The sequence below is a fragment of the Crinia signifera genome, chromosome 4, assembly GCF_055691185.1.
Source record: "Crinia signifera chromosome 4, ASM5569118v1, whole genome shotgun sequence".
NCBI lineage: Eukaryota > Metazoa > Chordata > Amphibia > Anura > Myobatrachidae > Crinia > Crinia signifera.
This window is the reverse complement of record NC_139220.1, coordinates 110,664,346-110,684,360: the sequence shown is the minus strand read 5'-3', so window position 1 is coordinate 110,684,360 and position 20,015 is coordinate 110,664,346. Positions and strand designations below refer to the sequence as shown.

Below are 20,015 nucleotides of genomic sequence, written 5' to 3'. Positions count from 1 at the left end.
ACCCGGAAATACCTCGTCCACTCTCTATCATTATAACAGCACACAGCATGAGCACACACCAGCAGCCCGCACATTCGCTACAAAAACAAAAATATACGCAATAGGCAGAAGCCAGATTGGCGGAATCTTTATTTCCTATATGTGTCAAGCCAGCAACAGAACTACTCCTATAATTATTATGCCGCATCTACTCAACAACTAATCTGTGACCTCACTTCGAGTCGAATCGTGTATGTACAATGCGCAGAATGGTTGCTGCTGCCACCGTGTGACGTGGAGCTCTGTGCGAGTGTGCGGAGCTTCCGGGACGGCGAGATACTACCACCACCAGCAGAAGCACACAGCGTAGCCCGGCCAGGCAGCGGCGTCCCTGGGCACCACCATGGGTGAGACCACAGCGTACAGCTTCATAGTGTTATATATATATATATATATATATATATATATATATACATGCCCAAGGTACTACTCTGTATACAGCTCGGGTATTCCCTTGTACCAGTAACCGGTGACACCTTATCATGGCATTCTAGAGATGGGCAGTGACCTGAGATTACATGGGCTCTCCCTTGTACAGATTTTCTCATAGGGTAATGTGCTAGGTTCAGGAGCAGTGATCCCACTGGCTGGAGGTGTCGGGTATGGGTAAAAACCGGACCAGGACAAAACCCCCGGACCGCCGGACCAGACATCAAACTCTGCATTTTGGAGCTTGTAGCGTCCGGTCCAGGGGGTGTCCTGTCTGGGGGTTCTGCCTGTGACACCTGTCACCAGGTAGAGGAGGAGGGGTAGAATAAAGTCTCCCTGTATGGTCCGGGCATGTAGCAAAAAACGGACGGTCCGGACCACAGGGGGAGGCTGTAATCTCCCTCCCCATGTCCCTGATGATAGCTATCACAGGGACAGGGCCTGCGCCACCACTAGGCAGTGTTAGGCATTTGCCTAGGGCGCCGGCCACTGGGGGGCGGTAGTTGGGAGCAGGGCTGGAGGTCTGGCTTAGAGGACAGGAGGGAGGGCTTGCTGCGCTGTGTGCAGTTCAGTCCCGGACCCCGGTGCATGTTAACTGACATTTTCCTTCACCCGCACCGCGTACAGCCGCTCAGCCGGGCAGCGTCTGAGGGTGAGCCAAGTGCTCATTCCTGCCCAGCTGAGCGACTGTACACAGTGCGGGTGGAGGAAGTCAGGAAGATGTCAGTCACACTGCGCCGGGACTGAACTGTGAGGCCTTCCTCCTGCCTGCTAAGCTCTCCAGCTCTCCCTCCCGCCCGCTGAGCTAGACCTGAGCGCCTCACCTCCTGAAGGGTGAGTAATATATACACCGGATCCCCCCCCCCCCCCTCCCAGAGCAGCACGGCGGCTTATTCCTCCCCACCTCCACCCGTGAAGCGGGTGAGTGCCGGGGCGCCCCCCCACCTGGGGCGCTCCGGCGCCTTGCACCGGCACTGCACAGGGACCCCCCCGGACAAGACACCCCCCGAACAGGACACCCCCAGGACCGGACCCTATAAGCTCCGGACTGCAGATTTTGATGTCCTGTCCGGCGGTCCGGAGTCTAGTCCGGTCCGGTTTTTACATAGTCCCGGAGGTGTCTTCATCAGGTCTATCCACTGGTTGTGATCAGGACACATTGATTGCTTTCAATTTCAGGTTCTGTCAGGACCGGTACAATGAATTTTGATTTGGAAATGCAGAAGTGTTGGCTGCATGTATACTTGGGTTATATATTTAAACTGTATATACACAAGACTGCACTGTTAAATACACACTTTGCAAAATTGGATTAAACTAAATACTCACCCTATTTGGTGTCTTTACGGACGATTGTTTATTTTTCAAAATCAGGGAGTGATATAAAAGGGTAATAAGCCCCCCTCCTCCCTACAAAACAAAAGCCTGGTTTGTCAGCTTTTGATGACACCCCTTTCACATCACAAATGCAGTGTCGCACCTGGGATTTGGACATGGGTCCGTCCTGCAAGCGACCCAACATATGTGATGATTGGTCCCCCACAGCGACCCAGCAACATGCCTTGGTCGCTGATGTCATTGGGGGTGCGGCAGGGGGGTCTGTGGGAGGACGCAGCGCTTGGAGCTGACACTGCCTCCTTCCTATAGTGTTCACACTGCACAGCAACTTGAGTCCGAAATGCTGGGTTGCTGGACCCAAATATTTTCAGAAGGCCCTTTCACATCGACCCGGCAACAACCCAGGTTGGACCCAGGTTATTTGTGCAATATGAAAGGAGTATAACTGTTGCTGCTAAGTAAATGTACCCCAATTTCGCAAAGGAGACTTGTGCAACTATTGTGTCCTACAATATTTAACAGTTAAGCTGGGTACACGCCTAGAGCTTTATGTGTCCAATCTGTCTGGTGGGAGCAAAATGTAGTAATGTATGGGATAAAGGGCCTTATTCTAGTTCACTCTTTCTGACAAAATCCTTCTTAGATGGACAAAACCGTGTGCACTGCAGGTGGGGCAGATGTAAAATGTGGAGAGAGAATTAGATTTGGGTGAGTTATTTTATTTCTGTGCAGGGTAAATACTGATTGCTTTATTTTTACACTGCAATATAGATCTCACTTTGAAGTAAAACGCCGCCCAAATCTAAATATATCAGCACAAGTAACATCAGCAGTGCACATGGTTTTGTCCATCTAAGAAGGATTTTGTCATTAAAGAGTGAGCTAGAATAAGGCCCAAAATTACAATCAACTATTTACTCCTAAATCCTGGAGTATTCAAGAAGAAAAAATGTCAGTAAATTACCATCAGTCATTAATTGCGATATCCAGCCATTGTTGTTGGCAGATTACTGTAGACACCCTTCTTGGCAAACTGTCCACAAGTTCCTGGACGATGCAGGCAGTCTGTTTTGCAAATCTGCCATAAGTACAGTGGCCAACTGACACTGAAGAAGTTTGAGCTTGCCTAGAATGCACCCGTTGCTCCAATTCATAACAGAGGTTCTGAGTGGGGTTAAGATCTGGACTCAATTTGTCAATTTGGGTTACTGAATTTGCTTTAAAACCATCTTAAACAGCATAATGCCATCACCTCCATGTTTAATTTGCACTTTGACATAATATGCTCTGTATGTAGTATATAGTGGCTAACCTAGAACACATTTCTTTGTTTGCAGGGAACTTCTTTTCTAGCATCTTTTCCAGCCTTTTTGGAACTCGGGAGATGAGGATTTTGATTCTTGGTCTTGATGGAGCTGGAAAGACCACAATACTTTATCGGTTGCAAGTCGGAGAAGTTGTCACTACAATACCAAGTATGTATATATTAAAGCGATAAATATTTTATCTTTATATCCATTTTTTTATTTTTAACTCTTTCATAAGTTTCACAGACAGAAGCATGCACGGATCTCACTGATCTGTGCATGCTTCTATCAAACGCCAGCCAGAAGACCCCTGGCATACTTACAATGGGCAAAAACTGACAGATTTGAAACTGCGCCTAGAGCAGCTATATGGAGACCATCAAATAAAGAGGTCGCCAAATCTCCTAAAATAGATACATAAACAACAATATTGATGGCTTCCTAATGGCGCTCTTATCACCTGATGTTAATGGTGTACCGAATAAAGTCCTCTTTGTGGGATTCTCGCCCTTTCCTCCTCTCTCCTTGTTCTCCATCAAGTATATGAAAAACAATAAGAGAGGAAAAGAGAATAGTGTAATACGTCCAAACAAGAATAGTAAAAAACAGGGGTATAAGTCCTCCCCCCTACGGGTAGTGTTGAGTTCTTTTTATAGGGTCACCACAGTGTGTAGACCTCAGAAAGGGCTTACATGAAGCTTACATTCATTCTGGTGTTCACAAGCTCATAAAGGTACAGTATCTCTCTCCTACTTGCATACACATATCATCAAAAAGGTGCTCACACAATTGCTTACACCAACTCGCTGTATCTCCTCCTATCAGGGTTTCTGAGGAGATACAGCGAGTTGGTGTAAGCAATTGTGTGAGCACCTTTTTGATGATCTGTGTATGTGTATGCAAGTAGGAGAGAGATACCTTTATGAGCTTGTGAACACCAGAATGGATGTAAGCTTCATGTAAGCCGTTTCTGAGGTCTTCACACTGTGGTGATCCTATAAAAAGAACAACTCAACACTACCCGTAGGGGGGAGGACTTATACCCCTGATTTTGACCATTTCTGACTATTCTTGTTTGGACGTATTACACTATTCTCTTTTCCTCTCTTATTGTTTTCATATACTTTCTGGAGAACAAGGAGAGAGGTGGAAATGGGGAGAATCCCAGAAAGAGGCCTTTATTCGGTACACCATTAACATAAGGTGATAAGAGCGCCATTAGGAAGCCATCAATATTGTTGTTTCTATGCTTACAATGGGGATTCCAGCATCAGCATCTTTAATGATGCCAGTATCCCGGCACCGGTGTTGTCGGCTGGTCAGCATTCATGCACTGGTATTTTGATTGCTGGCTTTCCAATAACGGACATCATTAATGGCGTATAAACGTAATTTATAAGAATCACCCTCCCAGAATTGGACTTTTGTTATTGGTTTTGATGCTGTCTCTAGCTTTGAATTGAACTACTCAGTACAATAAGTAAATTATTTAATTTTTTTTCAGCAATCGGGTTTAATGTGGAAACGGTGACTTACAAGAATCTTAAGTTTCAAGTATGGGACTTGGGAGGTCAAACAAGTATCCGGTAATGATGACTCTTCTGCTTACAAGTAGTTGTTTCTCAGTGTAAAATACAATGACCGTAATTGACTCAAATGGAAGGGTCTATAGCAGTTTAGCTATCATAGAAAGGTTTTACTGTGTTCGAATACAAAAGTAATTATTATACAGTGTTCCTGTAACTATGCATCGCCTCCATGATCTATTAAGACCTCACTTAACCACATTGGGCCTTATTCTGGTCCGTTCACATGGACCAGAATATTGGCAGTGGCTCCAATGGTGGGCACATGTGCAGGGTAATTTCTGTGCATACGCTGGGTGCGGCGACCACGGGGAACAGGTGTTTGCTGGGCGCAAGCACCCAAGTGTGCTGGCATGGGGCGGCGGGGCGGGCCATTTGCATATGGGAACACCCAAAGTTTCATGGGCTTTTTCATGAGAACAATGGGCGTTCTCATACAAATGCCCTGATGACGCGATTGCTGGGGGCAGCCAGCTGTAATTACTGGATGTCAGCTGCCCTTCCACTTCCTCCCGAGCATCCACACATATGTAAGTGACTTCAGAGTCCCTTTTATATGCGTGCACCTTCGCCATCATTCGATGGTTGCTGACCATCGAATGATGTGGGTGGATCCCCCTAGACTGCGAATGGATGGTACTGTGGAACATCCATAATGTTCATTCTAGCACCCGCCATCTTTGAAAACCCATGCCGTTCCTATTCCCTGCCTGGGGTGTCGCTGTCTGCTGTGGTGTTTCTAGCACAGGTCTGGTTTGCATATCGGTGCTGATATACAGACCACACTGTGCTAGAAGCACTACAGCAGACAATGACAGCCCAGGCAGGGAAAAGGAACTGCATGTTTTTTCAAAGATGGCAGGTGCTAGAATGAACACTTATCCATTCGCAGGCCCTGCGAGGGAATCGCCAGGCCACCAATGGCCAGACGACCATTCACAAGGCGAGATATGGTGGTCTCGTAAGGCTGCTAATTCGCAGCCTTGCAAATCAACCAGAATAACCCCCATTGTCTTGTAATGTGCTACTAAAGCTCTTCCTACATCGCCTTTTATCAGGGAGCCTCCGGAATCATTAATGTTGAGTTGTATTAGCATCTCATAGGAGAAACCCCCTTTACGCTTATGAACTCAGTAAGTCCCATAGCACATCACCCTATTTAATCGTTCCCAAACTGTGTGTCGCGGCTCCCTGGGGATCCTCGGGACGGGCGGGATTTTGAACGCCGGGATCCCGACCGCCGGGATTTCATACTGAATCCCTCCTAGCATGTCAATATAGTGAGAACCCATTTGCAGGAAATCCTGCTGATATCTGAAATAAATAAGCCAGAAAGGTTAACGTGTTGATTTTTAATATGAGCTGGCAGTTTAATATCGCCATACACCAGACTGGTGATTATGATATCAATACATTTGTGCAGAGATTTTAGAGAAGTAGTTTTCTTTATATGGTAATTGTCTTAAAACATGTTGAAGATCAGTGTGTGAAAATTGAGCTTGATTATTGCATTTGACATTTATCTACTGATAGTACAGCTCGGAATATCAACCTTTTCCGATGTCAATTTGACGTCAAATTTGTTGGAAATGCAGATTGTCGATAACAGCTGTGGATTCGACTTTTTAAAAAGTCTTATCTGCATGCCATGAATGCGTTCGGAAAAGGCTGCATTGAATAGATGTATGCCGATATCCAGCTCCTGTCCTGGGTTTTCTTCCTTTAACAAACAACAACAATGCTTCTCTTGGTAGAATTATAAACTATGGCTTCTAGTGCCACCTCTATGCTGAAAATAAATTAGTCTTATTTCAGCCTTGCAATAACATCTCTTTTCATGACATGCCAATCTATCCCTTTCCTTTTTTGTATGCAAGACTTTATGGTTTAAATAACATCACAAATCAGGATCATACAAGGTAGACCAAAGCTGCTGGGGAGTTTACAATCTATATTCAATCCCGGGTCACGGCTGGCCCGACTATTTTAATTTTGCATAATAAGGAATTATATAAGGATAAATGACGAGTAAGTTATGCCGTTTGCCAGTAGATAAAAGCAGAGGTCTTATAGGGTCATGCCTTAGGGGGGTATTCAATCCTGACCAATTTTTCCGATAGTAGGAAATATCCTCCAAGACCTATCCAATCCCCGATGTTTTCGGACAAGATTCGCTGCTGCGGATTTGACTATTTATTCTTTGCTCCATAGGAGACACAGGGCTTGATGCTGGTGTATAGATTGTTATAGGACTGGGCACAAACAGTTAAAACTTTTGCTTCTGGGCAGTCCAGGCTCCTCCTGCCCCCAGCCCAAGCAGCCAGTTTCAATTTGGTGCCGGCAGGAGCTGGAGTGCACCTTTTTACTATTACTTTTAGTTTTAGTGTGCAGTGCTGGGTGTCCCATAGGATGCCTGCACTGTCAGTTCAACACCCCCTGTGCTGGTGGCCTCAGCGCGGCGACTGTGACCCAGAACATGCACTGCACACACAGGACCACAGCTGGATGGTTCACATAAGCAGGAAGCTGATTGCGGCTCACAGCTTCTGGTGTGTGGACCACCAAGCTGCGCTGGCTAATGGGTGGTTGGGTTGCTCGCACCCCCACTGCAGGAAGGTCCATGCGTCCAATATGACAGGGACATACAGTGGGAGGTCCCTGCAGCAACATCTGACCAGGAACCAGCATGGTTGACTTCTCTAACACAGGTCAGGACACAGCTAGTGGATCTTTTAGCTGCCATTGCTCTGTGCCAACTGCCTCTGAAACCCAGCCTGCTGCACCTGTACAGGCTGTAGAATGTTTTCAAAAATTAGTAGGGTGGAACGGACATTGAATAGGTTCAATGTAAATTCTTGTAGAAAATGGCAGATATTTATCAGGATTGAAAACCGCCCTTAATTGGAGTTGAAGTAAACCTGGATAAGACAAGCATGCATGCATGCAGGAGATACTGAAATTTGTGACAAAACTGTGCAGTAAATGACCTGTTTGTTGTATTACAGGCCATATTGGCGGTGCTACTATTCCAATACAGATGCTGTGATTTACGTCGTAGACAGCTGTGACAGAGACAGGATTGGGATCTCCAAATCTGAACTGGTTGCTATGTTAGAGGTAATATTGAAATATATTTAAATAACTTTATATCCTTTCATTGTTTTTCTTTTTTTGTTTTGTTTTTTTACATTACTTGTGTAAATTCTTTTGCATAATACTTATAATTATAAATCTGTTATTTTAATGTTCGGGTCAAATTAATTTCAATGCACCTTATCACAACCATGTAATATTACATGTAATGTTGATTCTTTATGTAAAAAGCCTCTGATATGCTGACTACAGACCTTTTTTTTAGATTGGGAAATTCAACATGTTGAATATCCCAGTTCCCTGACTGTGTAAGTGCAGCATTCCATTGCATATGTGTCTGGACACTCTGCACCAGGAAGGGGTGTGATATAATACTCCGACAGTCATTACTCAGATGTCGGAATCCCAACTGCACAGCGGGGGATAGCGCAATGAAGCCACTTGCGGGCTCGCTACGCTGCTCGCCACCTATTTTATTCTCCCTCTATGGGGGTCGTGGACCCCCACGAGGGAGCAGTCGGGATTCCGACGTCAGAGTACGGACTGTCGGAATCCCGACTGTCGGGGAGCCGTCCGGCACCCCCAGGAAGTTTCCCAGATCACATTCTAGCCAGAGAAAGCACAGGTTAATCAACCAATATTTTGGAACGTGAGATTACTGCTGCAAAAAATGTGGTTCATTAGTGTTTAAGGGTCCTTACAGAACTCAATACATTTAGTGAATGTTCTTGCAGAATAGTTACTAAATGTGTTTCATACGTAATTGATGTTGGCATCAAAATAAAAAAGTTAATTCAAATATAACAATTTCAGGAGGAAGAGTTAAAGAAAGCTATTCTAGTGGTTTTTGCAAACAAGCAAGACATGGAACAGGCAATGACTCCCACAGAGGTAGCAAATTCACTGGGATTACCCGCTTTAAAGGATCGTAAATGGCAGATTTTCAAGACGTCTGCTACAAAGGGCACTGGACTTGATGAGGCAATGGAATGGTAAGTAGGACATGGACACACAAGTGCATCTAGTATTTTGTACTGACAAAGCAACCTTAATCTAGATTGTTAGAGCTCGCCAATACTTGTAGGGCTAGCCCATGACGTGTTCTAAGCTTCTGTTGCAGGGTGCTGCACCCTGCCCGTTTTTTAAAACCTCAAAATGCACCCTGTCCTTTTTCTGTGTGTGCGCCCTTTCGCTGCCCCGCGCTGAGATGCCGCTGAGAACTTTCAGTGTGTGCCATAATGCATCATTGTTATGACAGAATATGTAATGGGCATAGCAGAGTATGAAAATGTTTATTGGCATAATTCTAATGCAGTGTGCAATTTTTTATATTTTTTGATTGTTTTTAAATGTAAATTTCTAATATTTACTTAAAAAGCCAAAGGAACAGGGAAAGGTGAAGCAGACCCATAGACATGCCTATACACATAAAATCTTGGTAAAGACATGATAGATAGATAGTTAGGACAAACTCTGTAGAGAAGAGCGAAGGGTGGGCACTCAGTGGTGCCTTCAGAACAACATATTTAACAGGTAAGACCAAAAATCCTGTTTTTTCCTTCAGCCTATGGTGTACCACTGGGACCATGATATGTTCCAAAGCAGTCCCTAAAGGGTGAGAATGCTCCCGAACTGTCTAATTTGGTACCAAAAAGAACCTCCCCTGAGAAAGGGAGAGCTTCCAAGGCCTCCTTGGATTCGCTATCAGCATGCCTCTGGCTGTGACAGAGGCTGCCAGGATCTTAGAGGCGAAGGTACCTTAGTCTACTGTAGCCTCACTAAAGTTCGCTTAGCAGATGTTTTCTACGAACATCATAAGGTCTGATCTGCGGGAACCCCCTCTTAGAGCATCCAGCTATCCACTGATGGCCAGAGAGACCCAAGCCCCTGCAGTAGCAGGAATGATAGCCGCCCCCGCATTTGAGTAAATTCCCTTGAGAAATTGCTCAATTTTCCTTTACATAGGTTCTTTCAAGAAAGTCACGTCAGGAGTGAAAGAATGGACAAGACGGGCAATATGTGCGTCTGTGGGAGGAGGAGTCTCCCAAATCTTTATATCCCCTTTCGCCATGGGATAAAACTTAGTAAATCGCCTGGTAAGAAGAAACTTTTTATTAGGGTGTTTCCACGCCTCTTTAAAATGTCCCACTAACTATGTAGATGGAGGGAAAACCATGGCATCCTTCTTTTTATGTTTAAACAATGGCATTTGTGAAGGAGGGTCTGAGTCTGCAATCTGCAGCACCTCCCTAACGGCTTTTACCAATTCCTCAACTCTAGCGAGCATCATATGCTCCTCCCAAGGCTTGGCCTGATCAGGTGCCTCCTAGTCTTCCTCCTCCTCCCCAGTGGATCCCTGTTGCTGTAGGGGACCCTCTGAGTCCATATCATCTGACGTAGGCAAGACCCTGAGAGGCCTAGCCCGAGGTCTGCGCCTGTCTCCTAGGGATTGCTGCAGATTTGACGAAACCTGCACCAACCCCTGTACCGACTGCGCTAACCCCTGATGCTGGCTCTGGGGCAGACTGGATCAGAACCGTGTCCGTTGCAGAGGCAGACTGCGATGGTCTAGGCGCCGCTAGTTGGGCAGATAAATTGTACATAGCCTGTGCCAAATTAGAAGCCCAGTCAGGCTCAGCTGGCACGGAGCGACTGGGTGGCGATTCGCTAGGCGCACCCACGCAGGAGATCATAAATACCATCATGGTCTCTGGTTTCATTGCACCTAGTGCAGGTGTAAGCATGCAGTGCAGAGGTTCCTTTACTCTTGTGGGAAGGTCTCTTGGAAGTCATGACACCAATAAAACAGTACAGAGACACAAATCACACACAGACCTAAATAGGACAGTGGGTTATGACAGGCACTACACTAATGGGGAGAACCACAAATATGAATAAGTGGATCTGGTATCTGTAATCCTACCACAGCAGTAATAAACTGTAAGGTAACAGTATATTGAATATAACATAGAAAACTCTATCACAGATATCCCCAAATTAGTGAGAAAATAGGGTGCATAAAAAAACACAAAAAAAAAAAAACACAACTCCCCTATATAGGCATCTAATCCCAACACCATGAGGTGAGGAAGGGGAATATACAACTTGATACCAGGGCAGTGTAGGACAGGGAGGCAGGATAGCACTCAGCACCAGCTACTCCCTCCTTCTGTGTCTCCCACTCCATGCAGGGTGATTTGCAGGCTGGGTGACAAAGCCAAGAGCCGTATGCCTCTGCAGCAAAGTGGCTTGCCCACGTACTGCTCTGTGAGTAAATGGCCGCGTTGAGCAGAGAGGGCGGGAGTGACGTCACCCAGACAGGAAGCTGCAGACAGAGATCTGCGCTGGGACATATACCAGGGCATAAAGCCCATACATGGCCTAAAAAGGTCAGCTCTGGTGGCCTAGAGGGGAGACTGAATGATCGGGACCCCACTGCCTGGACCACTGGTGGTGGTCGCCACTTAATTTGTCAGAGCCCCAAACGGGACTTCGCAGAGTGACGTATTCCTGCCCTGCAGCGGCTCACCCAATGCCTGTGGAGATGCTGGGGCTTCTGGTCGTGGAGGTCAGAGACCCAGCAACAGTGCGGCTGTCACACTGCTGCAGGCACACTGTGCTTACACAGCGCCTGCAGCACATTGATAATTAAAGTTAAAAAAAAGTTTTCCTGAGGCACCAAGGAAAAAAACGGACTGGCCTGGGGCAGGATGGGTATTGGGGAGGAGGAACCTCTCCCAACTGCACTCCAGTTTAATTCCTTGGTGCCTGGTCAGAGGACCTGCAATACCCATGGTCGCAGTGGTACACCGTAGGTTGAAGGGAAAAAAAGTAAATAGCTAGGATGTAAGAGATCAATTTTGGTGCAATTCTTACAGTTTGTTTTCATGTGTTGCAGGTTGGTGGAGTCTCTGAAGAGCAGGCAATAAATCCTGTCCTGCTATATATTTTGAATCACAATAAGAATGCCTCCAGATGTACATAATGCACCATCACCGCCTGTTGTTGTCCCCACAGTGATTAAAAAGGATGTTCTGAAAGAGATGTCTTACATACCAATCTCCAATAGCAATGTATCATTCTGCACTTTTAGTTGGACCTTTTTATGTAGTGTAGTTTACATTTATTTAACCTTTTTCTGTAATGATTCTAGTAGTTTGCAGAATGCACATTTGTTCTGAGACTGCGCATCTTCCTTTAATGGTCAGCAGGAAGAATGGCCCTGATGTGTATCCTGACTCCTTTTCAAGACCGCCTGTACAACAAAACAACAAATAAATTGTTTATACTGTAATGAAAAAAATCTTAATTTCTCTTTTAGAAACGGAGGGGGTACAGATGTTAGGTTATGGTATTGGGGGGAAAATGCTTCTCCTGTAATACTCCAAATCTCCTCCCACTTCTTTGTTTTTCCTTCTCCTGTTCGCTAACACCATCCAGATTTTCCAATGCAGAAATGCTTGTTCTATGTTCTACTCTTTTCTTTTTAACCGTATACACTTGCTGGGCAAGTGGTCAGCTGAGGAGGAAGAAGGAACTAACTGAATGTTAAAGGAGTGGTAATTTCTCCCCCTGACAGAAAACTGGATCCTAGGGTAGGAGCATAGCACAACATCTGTGTTGTCTTACGGAGTTACTGAGCGGGAGAAACATTACTGTTCAAAATACCTTTGTATATATAAAAAAGTTACTAAATAGAAAGTGTATTTATATATTTTTTAAGTCTCCTGAATTCTAACTTGCCCTGGCTATTTCAAAACAGAACTCTATGGATTGGACAATTTTACATTAACGGCATGGCCAAAGTATAGAGAGGATGAAGTCGGCGTTCCCAATTGGGATAAATATCCAGTGCACAAAAATGAGTGAAACTGTCTACCATTACATCGCCAAGAAAACCTTCTCCGTACAGGCATTTCCACCTGGAATAGTTCCCAAGCTTGAGACTCCTACGTTTGGAAACTCTTGCAGTGGACAGGCCTGTAGGGAGAGTTTCTTTAGCAATATTGAGTTGGACAATTTCACTCATTTTTGTGCACTATGGACCTTATTCTGGTCTATTTGCTCCACACAGGGCGCCCGCAGACCTAAGACACCACAGAGGTGTCTTAGGTCTGTGAGCGCTGTAGAAATCATTCGATGGTCGGCAACCATCGAATGATTTCCTCCCCGCATGCAACCTGCGAATGGATGTTTATGCAAAACATTTGCATGCGTGTGTGTGGAAGGGGCTGGCGGCGTTTGTGGACTTGCGAACTTCGCAGCCTTGTGAGTCAACCAGAATAAGGTTCTATATGTATGATACTTTTCCCAATCGGGAATGCAGATTCCACCCTCTCTTTCACAACTTTATTATCGAATAGGCGGTGACTGCTTTTGGTAATCTAGCTGCACCCATTTTGAAGCGCGGGACTTTAAACACTAGATTTTGACATGCAGTTAGAACCACATAATCGTGGCTGAATACATCTTAAATACAAATGATTTATACCAGTCATATCTGGATCTTGTTTTCTAAATGCATATAACTTATTGGTGGGAAATCTGTTCTTTGCACTGTGTAATATTATGTGATAATCATAGCAGTTTGAGGTTGACTTTTGCTACAGTTTGTTGCTATTGTAGACCTCATCCCAGGAGCACAGTGACCACGGTCCTGCAAGTACCTGGGATGTTTGTTGGAATATTTCCAATGATGATGAAAATTGACCTTAAGCCTTCAAGCAGACCTGTATAAAGATGATTATTGAAGAAACTTTCTCTGTAACAAAAAATAAATGTCATTTGTATTTATAGGTTGTTTGTGCTGCTCTTTGTTTAAGCATATCTGTCCCCTGCGGTGATCAATTCTTGTGTGCAAGAATGCATGATTATGAGAAGGGTAATACCATTGGCAGCGAATAGAGACCATTTTGTGATTTGATATTTATATCAAATACTTTAAGTTAACCCTTTGAGTGCCAAGTGAATTTGTCAAAATAGGTGTGAAAATTGGCATCATCTTTTCATCATCATAACCTGTAATGTTACCTTTTATATAGGAAATAGAATCTATTTTTACACTTTATTTATTTGAATTTATATAACAAGTGCGAGCAACGCTGGCATTTTGAGCGTATATGTTTTGCACGGGTATGGGGTCATAGGATCGACCACTAAAGGTCGACAGGGCTTAGGTGGACACATGAAATATATATCGACATGTCTTAGGTTGGCAGGACGACATAAGCATGAGGTTGCAGATTTGGAAGGGTGAGTTTATCACGCTTTTTTTTTTGTCCCGAATTTCGACGCACGTCGACATGGACATCGTATCCATGTATGATGCTTGCCATACTCCACACCCTAGTGGATGGTAGGATATGAAATACCACCTGTGGGCACAAGTTGTCCATTATCTACCTAGTGCTTGTGTGGGTTATTTTGCTTCACTCTTTCTGACCAATTCCTTCTTATTTGGACAAAACCATGTGCACTGCAGGTGGGGCAGATGTTACTTGTGCAGAGAGAATTAGATTTGGGTGGGGTTTTACTTCAAAGTGAGATCTATATTGCAGTGTAAAAACAAAGCAGCCAGTATTTACCCTGCACAGAAACAAAATAACTCACCCAAATCTAATTATCTCTGCACAAGTTACATCTGTCCCACCTGCAGTGCACATGGTTTTGTCCATCTAAGAAGGATTTTGTCAGAGTGAACTAGAATAAGGCCCAGTGTCACCAGGTCGACCTATTTCATGTGTTAACCTAAGCTCTGTCAAACTGTATGTCAACCTTGATAGTGTCGACCTAGTGGCCATATCCTATTTTGCACAGCTGAGATGTTGGCATTCAAAGGGTTAAGGACAAAAACCTTCTCAGGAAAAACATAATATTCTTCTTTTAGAGAGCAGATAAGTGATGCCTGCAGAGAGAATGTATTAACTCACTCCGAAAGTACGAAGAGGCCAAAAGCAAATGTGCACAAAATGTTGAGATGCATGATCTACAAAGGGTATCGTACAGGTATTGTGCTGCAATAGAAGGCCTAATTCAGAGTTCCTGCCCTGCTAGCTTGGCACAAACCTTCAGATCATCTGCTCAATACTAATTGAGGGTGTACTTCACACTTACTCCCTAAAGGACCCAGAAGTGATCTCACCACCATATGGCAGTCTAGCCAATGGATATGGATTCTTGCCTTCGATGCTGACTAAACTGTAAAGTTTGTTGGGTCGAGGAATTAACGCCATCAAACAGATTACTTTAATTATCTGACCTTCACTCAAAATGATCTATCGGATTTAGCCTGCCTGATGGAGCCCGCTTGAGAACCATGTACCGATTTATATTATCAAATATATATATTCCCCTGCATATTAAGATATATATTAGTCCAAAATGAAAGGAGGCACTCAGACACAAAAATTTAAAAAATACAATAAACATCTGTATTCGCACCTAGTGCTTTCGGGGTTTCCCCCGTTCGCAGGGCATAATGCACAAGAATATCTATATTTCATTACAGAGTTGGTGAGATTGAAAAGAAGATATTCGTCCATTGAGTTCAACCTATACCAAATAAACATTTGGAATCTCACCCAATTAGTCCAGCCAAGATCACCCTATTGGCGAATCATTGCAAAAAATACAGCAATGAGTCCACAATCAGTATTCAATTACAGGTGTTCTTGACCATTTTAGGTCTGTTTTGGTCAAATCAGCATGAGTGAAAATGGCTGCAAATTTGCCGGAAATATCAAGAAAGAAAAAAACCACATGGAACGGCAAATTTGCTGCAAATACATGTGCTTTTCGCCGTTGCTGGATTTTTCATTGAATAGGGCCTAATCTATTAGGGAATCTAATTTACCTGGTAAAAAATCCTGCAGATTGAACACCCCCGTAAACCTGAATTAGGTAGTTTTAAGATAGAACTCCCAGTGATAATTGGCCAAGGTATTTAATAGTCGTCCCTCTATTATATAAACCAGAGTGTTGTAACCCTGAATATTTTTAGCCGCTAGAACATGTTCTTAAATGTATTTAGTGAGTCTGGTAGCACTACCTCTGCCGGCAGAGAATGTCATACCTTGACTGCTCTATCTGTAAAGAAACCCTTCCCTCATAGGGTACAAAATCTCTTATCTCAGGGAATGCCCACATGTCCTGTACATAGACCTCAAAGTGAACAGATCTAATATATGGAATCACAGACATGGGAAATGACAGGTTTAAGTCTGATTTGTTCTAGAGAAGACCGAATACCTTGGCTGGGGAGAATTGCCACTAATAAAATCACAATGCTCCCAAGACTTTTGGAGACAGGAGGAATCTCAACCAGTTTTCTACCTTCAGCAGGTAAAGGGTAGGTAGACAAAAACCTTTGAAAGGCTTGGAATTTTTTATGTAGTCAACCCTGCAATAAATGAAAATCCATTTCTTCAGACGGAGGTAAGGAGAATGCCTGTTTTGGTCTCTTACCAAAAAATGAAGAACAAGCAGGATCTGCAGCCTCGTCGTCCACATTTAAGTCTAGCTTGACCATGCCAAACAAATCCTCCAACCCCGGAGAAGCCTGTTCAGTTTACTGCGGTGCAGCCGCCTGTAAATCCTGCATGTCTGGAGGTGCAAAGTCTCCATCCTCTAACTCTGGCATTTCATCATCAGAGTGCGGAGTCTCTTTTTTTTGGTAAGAGAGTGGAGGACTTGAGATGTGGCTTGCTCTGGTGCCAGAGCTCTAGTTCTAGATCAGCTTGCCGAGATCTGGAGGTTTCTCTGTCTCTCTGGGAAGATATAAGCTCAGAGGACAGGCATGACATAAGTGAGCTGGCAAGGGTATCCCTTTGTGATTGTAACACAGGGGTGTCTACTGTACATTTATCACAGAACAGTATCCCTTTAGAAGTTTGTATAAATCTAATATTACACTACTTACAAGCAACCTTTTTGGAGATTCCTCCTGCTATGCTATATCTAGTGGTTAGCATTACTGCCTCACAGCACTGAGGTCATGGGATCGATCCCCAACATGGCTCTATCTGTGCGGAGTTTGTATATTCTCCCTGTGCTAGCGTGGGTTTACTCTGGGTACTCCAGTTTCCTACCACAATCCAAAAATATACAGATAGGTTAATTGGCTTCCAACAAAATTAACCCTAGAATGTCTGTGTGTGCTTGTACATGTGGTAGGGAATATAGATTGTAAGCTCCACTGGGGCAGGGACTGATGTGAATGTTCAAATCTCTGTAAAGCGCTGCGGACTATGTATGCGCTATATAAGAAACTGTTAATAAATAAATATTGTATACTCTACACACACACTGGACAGGAGAGACAGTATAAAGAATACCAGCCAACCCAGAAAATGGGACCGCATTTTTCTGTTTTCCATCTTACAACTGAACTCTGGAAACCCATAAGATGAGTACCCTCTTCACCTTTTTATGATGTTTTAACCATTTTTAATAAAGTCAATCATTTTACCCTACCTGCCATTTGGGACAGGGGGGGGATGCAGTCAAAATCCAGAATGAGTCATAATACCGACAAGGACAAAATCCCGACATTTAAAATCCCGACAAGGTCAAAATACGGACAGAATGTACAGGTGAAACTGTCAACATGACTTTGGGTCGACAGGTCGACATGGGTTTTTTGGTATTATGACCCATTCGGGATTTGGTCCTTGTCGGTATTATAACCTATTCGGGATTTCATACCGAATCCAGACAGGGAACACTGAGGATTCACTGATATGCCAACTTTACTCATACATCTGTGAGAAATTGAAGAGGGGGAAACCCCCAAATACATTATTTACACTGTATATGCATACTGTTACCAGAGATTTTGTGAGTAAAATCAAAAGGGAACACTCCCCGTCTCATAAAATCTTCATTTAAATACCGAGAAAATTCCATTGTGACATTATTACACGAAGATCTTTATGCTTTCTTTTTGCATGTACATCTTCTAAAAAAAACTTGCAAGGAAGAAACAAAGGAAACGTCCTGCACTAGGGGAGTAACATCCAATTTTGTTATTCAAAAGCGCTCACAACCAAAATCACAGGTTTCTTACCTAGTATAAAGAAACTCCTTTCTTTATACTAGGTAAGAAACCTGTGACTTTGGTTGTGAGCGCCACAGGCCAGCAACAGCGCTATGGCCTAATTTACATACAGCCCAACACTGTCCTATATTGCTCTAAACCCCACAGCTTTTACTATCTAGTTACATTGCCCTAAGGAGCAAGCACAAAGTGTGACCAAATCCCACATAGGAATGGAATCGACCATTTGAAATAATCTATGGTTTTTGGCCGATGCTGAATACCTTTGCCATCAATGGGGCAGAAGTAGATGGTTTTCCTCCATTGATGGCACAGCAAAACCGATGTTTTGCTTTTAGTTTTCAAAGTGCCAGGACATGAAGAATAGCCCCGACACCCACGAGGTCCCGTCCCGGTGTTTTGATTGACCCACAGGCCAATCAGTCAAACAAAATGGATGACCATCGATTGGTAAAGCTATCGATGGCCATCCCTACTCCCGCAGTGCACAATCTAAGACTGTGCCTGGGAGGGGAAGTAGAAGGGGAGGAGTTGGCCACATCCATTTAAATTGCCCATGCTCCCTGTTCCCCACTAAAAACTCCAGTGCCGCCTAGTGGATGAAGGAGAAAATATAATTTGTGGGGGCATTTGTTTTGGTTTTTGTTCTGGGAATGGCTACCAAAACACCCCAGTTATTTCCTATACTAATCTGGTCAAGCCGGCCAAAGGGCCCCTAAGGCAGGAGGCACGGACACCCTGGGCCCCCCACTTAATGGGACTCTGGTCCATATATGGAGCTAGACATGCCTTTTGGGTGGGGCATGACACTCCCCCTCAACGGGAAGCCATGCAAAATTCTAATACCAACTCTAATCTCTCTGAAACTAGTTTTCAAAAGTAGGCAAGTATGGGTCAGTGTAATGTTCTAATTTGTCTAACTTCCTATCCCTTTATGTAAAAATCTAGACTTTTTTCCAGGATAGCATACCTCCCAACAGTCCCGATTTTATCGGGACAGTCCCGATTGTCAGGGCCTGTCCCGATGTCCCACCCGCGGGCGGCAGTGTCCCGCGGTGTGGGGGGGCTGTTGGGAGTCCCCCCTGTCAGCTGCTAAGCAGCGGGGAATAAACGCTGTGCGCATGCGCACAGCGTCTATTCCCGCAGACAGGGGACTGGGGGCATGGCTAGAGGCTCACAGAGCCTCTGGGTCATGCCCCCATAGCGGCAAAATGGGGGCGTGGCCTCATGGAAGAGCCGCGAGTATAGGCCACGCCCCCGAAAATTTCGACGCGCGTCCGGCGCGCAGGAGCTTCGTCCCTCCTGCAGACCTTCAAAAGTTGGGAGGTATGGGATAGCCTGTACATTACTTTAGTCCTGGGGTAGCCAACCCTAGTCCTCGAGAGCTACCAACAGTGCATGTTTTGAAGGTCTCCTCACAGAATCACAAGTGAGCTAATTAGCTCCACCTGTGGATCTTTTAAAATGTGTCAGTGATTAGTGAGTGCAGCTGTGCAGCAGCTAGGTTGTCTGGAAAATGTGAACTGTTGGTAGCTCTCGAGGGCTAGGGTTGGCTACCACTGCTTCAGTCATTTGTAAATGGGGGGGAATATTGGGGGGGGTGGGGGTGTGTGTGCAATAATGTGCCTATGAACAGCCTGACCCCTAAATTCAAAAAGCACGGTGATGTCAATAATAGTTAATAAGCAGCAACATGAGGTCAATCTGTACTTTTTAAACCCCTGGGGAAGAGCACCGGGAGATCTTGGCCTCTGTGCTATGCTCAACCCTGTGTCACAGATTTCCGACAGCACTTTAATGGTTAGTTGTGTTGGATAGGAGAGCACTAGCTGTATGCAGGCTGGTGCTGTGCACAATCTCCTGCACTCAGTACTGATTATAAAGGATCAGCCTATAAGGGTTTAGTAGTACCCCTGCTTATATCCAATGTCACTGCCAGTGCGCCTCTGTGCAAGCTGCAGCCTCCAAATGGAAGTTATATCCAGATGATAGGAGGGATTTTCTGCAATCAGGCACCTTTACCAACTTTGGAGCTGGGGGTCCCAGAGCAGTATTATTAGCCCTAACAAGTTTCTCCTTTAATAAATAGCAGACATTTCTTCAGAGGGTTGACCACACACCTGAACATTAGAACGATTTTCCTACAATATTTGATGTGTAATTCTGAAA

The 20,015-nt window shown here is 44.5% G+C and overlaps 1 protein-coding gene across 1 annotated transcript; it reads left to right on the top strand.

The window, feature by feature from the left end:
* Positions 1–33: 33 nt before the first annotated feature.
* On the top strand, positions 34–13,585 carry ARL1 (ARF like GTPase 1). Its single transcript, XM_083182219.1, has 6 exons — positions 34–386; positions 3,144–3,281; positions 4,618–4,699; positions 7,705–7,816; positions 8,606–8,784; positions 11,691–13,585. The coding sequence occupies exons 1-6, from the start codon at positions 383–385 to the stop codon at positions 11,719–11,721; spliced, it is 546 nt and encodes a 181-aa protein (XP_083038345.1). The 5' UTR covers positions 34–382; the 3' UTR covers positions 11,722–13,585.
* The last annotated feature ends 6,430 nt before the right edge of the window (positions 13,586–20,015 follow it).

Bases quoted from the DNA above. Each gene is read 5' to 3' on its own strand.
- ARL1 (XM_083182219.1), top strand. The intron at 3,282-4,617 runs GTATGTATATAT...ATTTTTTTTCAG, and splicing joins AGTTGTCACTACAATACCAA to CAATCGGGTTTAATGTGGAA. The intron at 8,785-11,690 runs GTAAGTAGGACA...CATGTGTTGCAG, and splicing joins CTTGATGAGGCAATGGAATG to GTTGGTGGAGTCTCTGAAGA.